The sequence below is a fragment of the Felis catus genome, chromosome A2 (genome assembly GCF_018350175.1).
Source record: "Felis catus isolate Fca126 chromosome A2, F.catus_Fca126_mat1.0, whole genome shotgun sequence".
NCBI lineage: Eukaryota > Metazoa > Chordata > Mammalia > Carnivora > Felidae > Felis > Felis catus.
Genome location: NC_058369.1, coordinates 5,385,958 through 5,397,361, shown reverse-complemented (window position 1 = coordinate 5,397,361; position 11,404 = coordinate 5,385,958). Strand labels below are relative to the sequence as shown.

General features: G+C 52.1%; 1 protein-coding gene across 1 annotated transcript; it reads right to left on the bottom strand.

The window, feature by feature from the left end:
* Window positions 1–1,294: 1,294 nt before the first annotated feature.
* ACTL9 (actin like 9) lies at window positions 1,295–2,677 on the bottom strand. The gene has a single exon (XM_023244415.2). It carries the CDS (start codon window positions 2,574–2,576, stop codon window positions 1,326–1,328), a length of 1,251 nt encoding a protein of 416 aa, XP_023100183.2. The 5' UTR covers window positions 2,577–2,677; the 3' UTR covers window positions 1,295–1,325.
* Window positions 2,678–11,404: the final 8,727 nt, after the last annotated feature.

Sequence of the window (11,404 nt, the reverse complement as noted above, 5' to 3'; positions counted from 1 at the left end):
AGGAATATCGCTGGCTGTTGGGTGTCTCAACTAATGGGGTGGGGTGTGGAGGGGGGCTGGATGTAGGGGGTGGGGTTCTAGGGAGTCTGAAAATCCTGGGGTAGAATGTCCTAGGGGTTCATCATGGGGTGACCCTAGGAGAGTGTCTTTGGGGAGAAAGTCAGGGGGCTCAGAACACAGGGGAGGGCCTAGGGCATTAGTGAGGGTGATCATGGGATGGTCCTGGGGACTGGAACCTTCCTGAGAAGATGTGAAGGGCTGAGGAGTGGGGTCAGGAGGTGCGCTGTAAGGCAGGCCATGTGGGAATATTTCTGGGGGAGGCACAGAGCTGAGAGCAGTGGGGCTATCCGGGGGGGGGGTCTGGGGGTTCAGAACATAGTGTTCTTTGGGGGGCACAGGTGGGGGGGTGGGTGTGAGATGGAAGAAAGGAGTCTGGGAGAACAAATCATGCAGCGAGGACAGAGTTATGGGGGAGGATACATTTGGGGAAAGGGCTTTGGACACCAGAGGATGCTTTGGTGCAGGGGAGACCCTTCAAGATCAGAACATGGGTCTTTGTGGTGGGTGCGGAGTTTCAGCACCTGTGGGGGGGATGCTTGGAATACCAGGGTATGGGAGAACTTGGGATAATAAGACGGGGGAAACCAATGAAGGGGTGGATTTGGGGTGCTTGAACTAGGGGTGTCTTGGTGGGATGTGTTTGGGGGATTAGAAGTGGGGCAAGATTCTGAGGGTGCTTCTATTCCATCATGAGGGTTCTGGGGGGGGGCTGGAGCACCTGGTGCAGATTCCTTGGGGAGGAGCAGGTTATGGAGATGGGTTGGGGGTCCTTGAGGGATATAGTAGGGAGTGGACTGGGGCTTAGAGCCTAGGAGAAACTTGGCGGGGGGAGATCTATATCAAAAGCAATAGATCATGGGGGTGAGATTAGGGGGTGAGAATCTGGGGATGTCTTGGGGGTGGGCTTGGTGAGGGGTCCCAGCCTGAGAGTGCCTTGGGATGGGGGAGGGATCATGGGAGGTGGGTGTGACAGGGTTAGGACAAAAGGTGGCGCGTTGGGGCTTGATCGTGGAGGGGCGGGTTTCAGGGAGTCCGAACTGGGTGCTTCTGGGGTTGCATCATGGGAGGTGAGTTAGGGCAGGAAAGAAGCAGGATGTCCGGGAGGCAGATCTTGGTGGGGTCAGAACCCGAGGTGAGCCAGGGTGGGCAGGCCCGGGAGTGGACCGGGCTGGGCCCTGGGTCAAGGCAGGACAGAGCCGGCTGGGTATTGGAAGCTTTAGTGCCCCCCCCCCCACCCCGCCCCGCCGCCCCCGCACCTTCGGGGGTCAGTAGCATTTGCGGTAGACGATGTGCGGTCCCTGCTCTTCGTACTGCTCCCGCAGGACCCAGCAGGCCTGGAAGGCGCGCAGCGAGGCCAGGATAGAGCCCCCCCTCCACACCGAGAAGTTTCTGGTAGGCTGCGCCGCCACCACCACATGGGCCTCCGGGGGCTGGCGGCGCAAAAGCTCCGCCCTGAAGCGGCCCTCGAACCCCGGGAAGAGCGAGGAGCCCCCGCAGAGCAGCACGTTCTGGGCCACGTCCGCGCGCGCCTCCGGGGGCACCTTGCGAAGGCTCCGTCCGGCCATGGCGGGGACGCCCGCGGGCGACAGCCCCGGCATCTCCGGGGGGCTGAACAGCAGCTCGGGGCACTGGAACAGCTCCTTGCCCAGCGTGAGCGTCCGCCCGTCGGGCAGCCTCAGGGTCTGGCGGCATTCCCGCTCGGGTCGCGCCTGCGCCTGGAGGAAGTCGGGGGCCACGTAGCAGTAGCGATGCTTGATGGCCTCGACCGTGTCCAGCTCGTGCTGGCCCGGCGGCAGGCCCGGGCCGAGGAGCGTCTCCGCCAGGAAGGCGGTCAGGTGGGTGCCCGCCAGGTCCAGGCGCTCGGTGGCGTGCGGCAGGTTGTAGCCCTGGAAAACCGCCGCCGCGCAGGTGACGCCGTGGCCGGCGTCCACCACCAGCCCGCTGACCCGCCCGTGCGCGTAGACGGACAGCACGGCCTGCGAGGCCACGTACGTGGCGGGGCAGCGCAGCGACTCGAAGGCCACCTCCACCAGCTTCTCGCGGTTGGTGCTGGGGCTGAAGGGCGGGTCGGAGAACAGCAGCGGGTGGTCCCGAGGGGCCGCGCGGAGGTCGTGCTCCAGCAGGTGGCGCCAGATGAGCTCGGCGGCGTCCCAGTCCACCACGATGCCGTTACGCACCGGCTGCACCAGCGTCAGCTCCGGGCGCTTGCGGGCGGCCTCGCCGATGAAAGTCTCCAGCGCCGCCTGCCGGGGGAAGGACGGCTTCTTGGGCTGGCAGCCCACGATGGTGGCCACGGTGTAGGCGGGCCGGGCCTGGCCCGCGAAGCCCACCTTACAGGTGCCTGTGCCCATGTCGATGACCACCGCGCCGGTCTTTGGTGGCAACCTGTCGCCCACCATGCTGGGGGGCTCCTGCCGCAGGGTCTCGTTCGCCAGGATTGAGCCGGGGTTCGCGCCAGGCCTGGGGGCCTCTGGGGAGGGCTGGGGCTTCGTGCACCCGGAGTGGTTGGCGTCCATGGCTGCAGGTGGCTGGGTGGGCTGCTTGGCAAGGCTGACCGCTTTCCTCTGGGGGTGGGGGCGGGGCAGGGGTGTGAGGAGAAAAGGCTGAGACGCGAGCAGGGCAGGCACATGCGGAGGGAGGGGACGGACCAGTGGTCTATGACATCACCCTCATATCACCCTGTCACCCTCATGTCATCACCCTGCTGGCTGCCCCCTTCAAAAGACTTCACAATGCAGGGGAAGGGAAGGGGAAGGCGAAGGGGATGAGCCTATCCCAGAAAGCTGCCAGGATACTCCTCTATTCTGGATGCCCCTCCAAAGCGGCAAGTTTGGAGAAGCAGGCTAGAGGGTGCCCAAGGAGAGACCAGCTCCCCGATCCAGAGCCCAGGAAGACCCAAGAATCCTTCTCTTGGTGCTTCCTTAGAATTTCATCTTAAAATTAATTTAATTAAAAACAGTAACCCTTGGGGCGCCTGGGTGGCGCAGTCGGTTAAGCGTCCGACTTCAGCCAGGTCACGATCTCGCGGTCCGTGAGTTCGAGCCCCGCGTCGGGCTCTGGGCTGATGGCTCGGAGCCTGGAGCCAGTTTCCGATTCTGTGTCTCCCTCTCTCTCTGCCCCTCCCCGGTTCATGCTCTGTCTCCCTCTGTCCCAAAAATAAATAAACGTTGAAAAAAAATTAAAAAAAAAAAAAACAACAAAAACAGTAACCTTTATGGGGCGCCTGGGTGGCTCGGTCGGTTAAGCATCCAGCTTGGGCTCAGGTCATGATCTCTCCGTGCGTGGGTGCGAGCTGTGCTGACAGCTGGGAGCCTGGAGCCGCTTCGGATGCTGTGTCCCCTCCTCTCCCTGCCCCTCCCCGCTCATGCTCTGTCTCTGTCTCTCTCTCAAAAATAAATAAACATTAAAAAAATAAAATATTGCCTCTTAGAATATTAATCAGAAGGTGATTGGCTAGCTGGTTTGTCCTCCTGGTTTCCTAAGGGAAACAAAAGCCTGCCTGGGGTGGGGTGCCAGGGGAGGCACAGACACCCCCGTCCTGTTCTTTGATTCTTCTGCTGTTTTCTACACCTCGCCCCATTCCTGTAGACCGGGAACTTGCCTCTTCGAATCGTAGCAAGATGCCACCTCCCCTTGGAAGCCTGCCCTGACTTCCCTTCCCTCTCTCTACCACATGGTGATGGTGATGAAGAGGTGTCTGTCTTCTCTCCAGGGGCGACTTCTGCTTCCCCTCAGTGGGAGGGGTCTCTGTGGGATCCAAAAAGGGAGCCCTCAGTAAGATAAACGGGACAGGGCAGAATCAGGGAATTTCTGTCCTTTTTTAAGGCTGAATAATATTCCACTGTGTGTATACACCCCATTTTGCTTATCCGTTCATCTGTTGATGCATTTGGATTGCTTCCATGTTTTAGTTATCGTGATTAATGCTGCTCTGAACCTGGTTGTGCAAATATCTCTTTAAAATTCTTTTTTTTTTTCAACGTTTATTTATTTTTGGGACAGAGAGAGGCAGAGCATGAACGGGGGAGGGGCAGAGAGAGAGGGAGACACAGAATCGGAAACAGGCTCCAGGCTCTGAGCCATCAGCCCAGAGCCCGACGCGGGGCTCGAACTCACGGACCGCGAGATCGTGACCTGGCTGAAGTCGGACGCTTAACCGACTGCGCCACCCAGGCGCCCCTTTAAATTTTTTTTTCAACGCTTTTTATTTATTTTTGGGACAGAGAGACAAAGCATGAACAGGGGAGGGTAATTCTATTTTTAATGGTAAGTATTTTACAATGTACAGATGTATCAAATCAGCGCCTTGTACAACTTAAACTCACTGCAATGTTATATGTCAGTTACATCTCAATAGAGCTGGAGGTGGGGAAGGACCCAGACCCTCAATAAATTGCTAAGTAAATGAACATTTCCAAAAACACAGATCAGACCACAAACAAAATTAAAAACTCGACCTCACTCTTGGGCCAGGATTAAACCTGGACACAACTAGGAGATGAGGCCTTCTTACTTCTATCTTCCGGTGACTTATTCAGCTCTTGTGCTGGCAATTTCTACCATTACACGCACACACACACGCACACACGCACACACACACACACATGCACACACACACACTTAATTGATTTGTTTTAACTAACAGATGATACTTAGCACCACCAGAAGTGGGTTTGGAGGCAACCCTCCTGATCCGTTTTGGAGCCGGCTGTCCTTATTTGAGACAATTCCTTCTTCCCCAATGCACCCCCTTCTGGATAACGTATGTGCAAGAAATGAACGCTGTCCGCATTAAGTGCCAACTCCCCAGCCCCCCTCCCACCCCTGGCTGCCACCACCTACTTTCTGTCCCTGCGGATGGGACTCTTCTAGGGACCTCCTATGAGTGAACGCCTACTGTATCTGTCCTTCTGTGACTTGCTTATTTCACAGAGCACAATGTCCTCAGAGTTCTGCTATGTTGAAGCATGTGTCAGAATATTTTGAGAGACCATGATATTATTTTCCATAGGGGCCGCACCATTTTCCATTCCCACTGGCAATGTGGGGGTGCCAATCTCTCCACATCCTTAACACTTGTTTTTGTCTTTTTTTTTTTTTTTTGCTTTTTGCTTTTTAATTATAGCTACCGTAATGTATGAGGTTGTAATAGTGTTGTAAGCATCGGCATCTTAGAAAGACATGTTCAGTTCAGACAGACTGTTACATAAAGAACTGAATAGCCCATGTTCAGAGCCCAGCCTTTGGTATCCTTGGTGATACAGGTGTTTGCAGAAGGGGAGCTATTTTCCGTTTTCCCGAATCACTCAACAGACCTGCAGGATGGACCCTTGAGCCCTTAAAACATACTTTGGTGAATTTAGGTTACAGCCATTGAAGACAAAAATAAACATCCCCCCCCCCCTTAAAGAATCATCACGGTGAGTGAAAGGGGTGTTGAGTGATAGCTTGGAATGGGGGTCAGGTCAATTGTAACTGCATCTTGAGGGTGCTGGGTTCATTGTTTTCTGATGGGGGAATAAAGGCTCAGAAAGGTGAAGTAATTTGCCCAAAGTCACACAGCTGGGATGGTGCAGATTGCTTCAAATCTTTTTGAACCCAGATCTCTGAGCTACTGCAGTGACCGAAAAGTATCCTGGAAAAGTGTGAGGTCTAAGATTCATCTGGAACAGTGGAAATGGAGGCTAGAACGCATTGGCCTCAGTTTCCCCTATTGCGTCTGCCACATAATAGACGCCAGATTCGTGGATACCACGGCAAACAGGACAGCGAGCATCGTGATGAGAGGCAACAAGGCGACGATGTGGTCAAGACCACCGATCTGGAGCCAGCTGCTGGGGTTTAAGGTAAGAAGGTAATAAGGTTGGAGGTAATAATGGTACTGACTTCCAAGGGCAGCGATGTAGATGGACGAGTTATTATTTGTGAAGTGTTTAGGTCAGTGGCTGGTACATCGTAAGCGCTACTGACGGTTACACAAATTACACGTCTTGTGCGTGTGAGTAACCAAGAGGTGGAAACATCTGAGCAACAGCTCTGCAGTGGAATTAGGGATTAAGATGGGCATGTCTCGGGGCGCCTGGGTGGCGCAGTCGGTTAAGCGTCCGACTTCAGCCAGGTCACGATCTCGCGGTCCGTGAGTTCGAGCCCCGCGTCGGGCTCTGGGCTGATGGCTCGGAGCCTGGAGCCTGTTTCCGATGCTGTGTCTCCCTCTCTCTCTGCCCCTCTCCCGTTCATGTTCTGTCTCTCTCTGTCCCAAAAATAAATAAATGTTGAAAAAAAAAATTTTAAGATGGGCATGTCTCTTGAAAAAGCTTCTTTTTTTTTTTTTTTTTTTGCGCCCTCCCGGCTTCAGATCCGGGCCGCGGGCTTATCTGACACCTGCGTGGGCCGCGAGGCTTTCCACCTGCGTCTGCGGTCGCGGGGAGTCGAGTTGTATAGCTTCCTGCCAACAGGGGGCGCCCAAGACCACCAGCTTCTTTTTCTTTCCTTCGTCCAGTTCACAGCCTTGGTTGCAAATTAGGATCGCCAGATGAATTAAAAAAAAAAAAAAAAAAAAATCTCCGTGTTCTGGCTGCCCCCCGTCCCCGACCGACTGCATCAGAGTTCTGCAGATGGGGACCAAGCATCCGTGATTGTTTAAAGCTCCCAGGAGATCTTAATGTGAAGCCAGTGGAGATCAGGTGATTTGGATGTTCAGCATTTTGAAATTCTGCTTCTCCTCCTCCTGCCCCCTCCCCTCCCCATCCTCCCGTCCTGTCCCCCTTCCCCTCCTTTTTTTTTTTTTTTTTTTAACATTCTCAAATTCTTAATTTCTCCTGACCATCAGAAAGGATGGACCGGGAGTCTGGGGTTGTGAGGGAGTTCTCTTGGATCAGCGGTTCTCATGCTTCAATGTGTATGAGCATCTTCAGGCGGGCTTGTTAAAACACAGAGTTCTGATCCTGCCCAGAGATTCTGATTCAGCAGGTCCAGCCCCCCCCGCCCCCCCCCCCCCCAATTTGCATTCCTAAGAAACTTCCAAGTAATGCTGATGCTCCTGGTTGGCTGGCTGGACTTTGAGAAGCCTTGTCTGGAGCCTTGCGGACATCTGGGAGACGAAAGGAAAACTGCTCACAAGAAAGCTTTATATAGAGATATGAATGTTATGTAGCCACGAGAAAAAAGGAACCCCTGCCGTTTGCACAGCTTGGATGACACTTGAGGGCATTACGCGAAGTAAGCAAGTCAGAGAAAGACAGACGCTGCGTGATCTCGCTTATATGTGGACTCGAACAAAGCTGAATCTGTAGAAACAGAGAGTAGAATGGTGGTTACCAGGGGCTGGGGGGTGGGGGAAAGGGTGATGTTGGTCAAAGGGTACAAACTTCTAGTTATGAGTAAGTTCTGAGGCTCTAATGTATGGTAGTCACTGTAGTTAACAATACTGTGTTACATACTTGAAAGCTGAAAAGCCAGTGCACCTGTTCTCACCACAAAAACAGTGATGACGTAAAACACCTGGTGGTAACAGTTTTGCAATTGGTAAGTGTATCCGTCATTCTACGCCTAACGCTTTACACAGCATTGCCTGTCAGTTATATCTCGATAGAGCCGAAAAAGTACAGAATAAAAGACATGACGGATACAGTGTTCCTATTTGTTCTCCAGGGTTTATAGCAAGACTGCTCAGGCTGCTTGTGTTTGTTTATTGTGGTGGTTAATGTTCTACAACGTCACGACTCACACGGAGTGACTACTGACCTCTGGTTACCTTTTCATCAACTAGCCAACTGATCTGTTTAAATTAGAAGGCATACTTCTTTTTTTATTTAATTTTTTTAATGTTTACTTATTTTTGAGAGCAAGAGAGAGGGAGAACAGGGAAGGGGCAGAGAGAGAGAGGGAAACACCGAATCCGAAGCAGGTTCCAGGCTCTGAGCGGTCAGCACAGAGCCCGACGCGGGGCTCGAACCCACGAACCGTGAGAACATGACCTGAGCTGAAGTTGGAACCCACGAACCGTGAGAACATGACCTGAGCTGAAGGTGGACGCTTAACTGAGCCACCTAGGTGCCCCTGTGTGTTTCTGTTTAAAGATACATTCAATATGCATTATTGACCTTAGTAACACTGAACTCACAGCCAGCATCACTCACTATACCTGAAGCCTGAATGAAGCTTGTCTAACACATGCATTTTCTCTGCAAGGCACAGTGCAGGCTTCTTGCACGAGGGAGCTCTAGGCAGCACTATGCTTTGGGCCAATTTAAACAGTGAAACCATGGGTGGAAAGTACAAAACTGTGAAACCTGGGGCACTAAACAGACCGTGAAAAGGGCGCTTGTGTATGGTCTGAGAGCAGAACAAGAAAGCACACCATTTGCCTTGTTGGATCTCGGTGGGAAAGAGGCATGTAGGCAACTCAGATGTTTCGTTGCTCTGTGTGTGTCTGCAAATGACCGTGAAAGTCCCAGAAGTACTGAGTTTGCGATTACAAATAAATTCAAGTAGGGCTCCTGGGGGGCTCAGTCGGTGGAGCAGCGGACTCTTGGTTTCGGCTCGGGTCACGATCTCACGGTGCGTGAGTTTGAGCCCTGCATCAGGCTCTGCCCTACCGGTAGGGAACCTGCTTGGGAACCTCTCTCTCTCCCTCTCTCTCTCTCTCTGCCTGTCTTGTATTTCTCTCTTTCTCAAAATAAATAAACTACAAAAAAATCAGGCGGGTTCTCAAATGCGGACTCTGAATAATGAGGCTTGACTGAACACACACACATCTACACTCCACACACACATTCAAGTGCCTGTGTGTATGCACCCAACACAGGCAACAAAACCACAACAAACACAACGGAAGCCTTCTGTGGATCTCTCCCCAGAGAGGATCAGGTTGCTGAGTTGAGCGTGTTGTTCACATGGGGGAAATGCCACTTTTGCGGGACCCAGGCTCCCCTCTCTAGCTCTGTTGAGTGAGCAGTTCCGACCATTCTTCAGTTTGGAGGTACCACTCCCCAACACTGCTGACCCACTTGACCTGCAGTGGGAACCAAGCGTCACATCGTCAAAAACTTCCAGGTGAATCTACTGTGTAACCCGTACTGAGAACCACTGATTAGCAGAGCAATCTTGCCATAAACCCCGGAGAACAAATGGAAACATTGTATTGATCATGCCTTTTCATTCTATAATTTTGGTGCTTGGACACCTTGGGGCCTTGCTCACCTGGGAGAGACTCTCCGCCCAGGGCTAGCTGATTCCTAGAGATGGCACACACCTTGCTTCCCAGTGTACCTTTCGTGGGCAAAGCATCCAATCCAGAGCCCATGTTCCCTTCCCCCTCCTCTGCGGGGCTTTCACACTCAGGGCCACTGTCCTCCTCCACTGACCACCCCAGAGCCAGGTACCAGACGACAAGGGACAGCCCCTGAAATTATTCAAACTAGGGGGTCCTAAGCCTGTCTCCTGCCTGACCCTGGTGCTTCTCTGAGGGGACCCTGATGCTGTGCCACAACCCCTCCCCTTGGGAACTGTGAGTAACAAGGCAGCCTTTCAATGGCAGTGCTCTCCTAACCCATTGGCCTCACATGCCCGGATCATAATAAACCTCTATCTTAAAACAGACTCCTCCCCTCAGCCTTCCGCTCAGAATGTTCCGTGGTGTTTGGAGGGCCCTGCCCAGCACCCCTTGGTCACCCATGCCCGTGCTCTCTCCACCATTCCTGTGGCCCATTAAGGGCTCAGTGCCATTGTTTTCTCATGTTCTGCTGGGACAAATTTTAGATGTGCGGCACCTGACTCCGCTGTAATCAACGTTCTCTGCAGTGGGAAGGAGAAGCCAGAAGGGGCTTTTGATGCAATGCCTTCGGCCCCTTGACGGGTTGTTCCTCACTGCTTGGATGGAGGAGGAGCTGGTGGGCCCAGTGGGGGGTGACGCATTCCAGGGAGGTGTTATCAGGAATCCCTGTGAGATGGGTCTGCTCCTGGCCCCAGCTCAGTGGACTGCAGAGCGAGGTACGGAAGGAACCAGCAGGAGACTTGCCTTTCACCTTTGTCCCTTGCAAACAGGACGCACGACGCTACGTAGGGGCAGGTCTCATTTCACCAGCCTGCGGATAAAACATCGGGATGTTTCACGTCATCTTTCTGGGTGAGGTCCATCACACCGTGTGGTTTTTAGTGACACAGTCTCTCCAGGGATGATGATGGGACCGGTTCTGCCAGGTGTTGCTGGTGTTGGCAGATGAGTTTTGGCCAGGTGTGCTGGCAAGAAACAGCCTTTTTCTGTTTATGGTTTTGTTTTTTAATCCGAAGTTTTCCCATTTATGTAAATGTCTCAAAACTTTCTTTAAAAGAATATTTAGTTTTGAGAGGGAGACAGAGCACGAGCAGGGGAGGGGCGGAGAGAGAGAGAGAGAGAGAGAGAGAGAGAGAGAGAGAGAGAGAATCTGAAGCAGGCTCCAGGCTCCGAGCCATCAGCACAGAGCCCGACGCGGGGCTCGAACTCACGAACCGTGAGATCATGACTTGAGCTGAAGTTGGATGCTTAACCGACTGAGCCACCCGGGCATCCCATACGGTACATTCTTTTTGTTTATTCTGCTGAGCAATTTTCTTTTTCTTTACAAAATTTTATTTAAATTCAAGTTAGTTAATATACAGCGTTGTATTGGTTTCAGGAGTAGAATTCAATGGTTCATCGCTTACATACAACACCCAGTGCGCATCACAAGTGCCCTCCTCAATGCCCATCAGCCATTTAATCCACCTGCCCTCCATCCGTTTGTTCTCCTCCAGTTTGTTCTCTATAGTTAAGAGTCTCTTGTGGTTTGCCTCCCCCTCTGTTTTTATCTTATTTTTCCTTCCCTTCCCCTATGTTTTGTTTCTTAAATTCCACATACGAGTGAGCAATTTTGAATCTTGAAATTCACAAGTTTCATTCAGGAAACACTTCTTGTCCCATATTTCCATACTTCTGAAATGCCTACTGTTTTGATGTTGGGCCATCTAGATTGATTCTCTGATTTACTATTTCTTTACTGTTTTTCTCTGCATCTTTTTGTTCTTTTGTGTTTTTTTTTTTTGTTCTTTTGTGGTGTTTTCCTATACTATACTATATATATATAGTATATACACACACACACACACACACTATATATATATATATATATATATATATATATTTTTTTTTTTTTTTTTTAATAATTTTGTGTGTGTGTGAGAGAGAGAGAGAGAGAGAGAGAGAGAGAGAGAGAGAGAGAGAGAGGGAGAAAACAGGGGTAGAGAGAAAATTCCAAGCAGGCATCATGCTCAGCACAGAGATCCCACGTGGGGTTCCATCCTGTGACCCTGTGATCATGACCTGAGC

Bases quoted from the DNA above. Each gene is read 5' to 3' on its own strand.
- ACTL9 (XM_023244415.2), bottom strand. From the start codon at position 2,576: ATGGACGCCAACCACTCCGGGTGCACGAAGCCCCAGCCCTCCCCAGAG.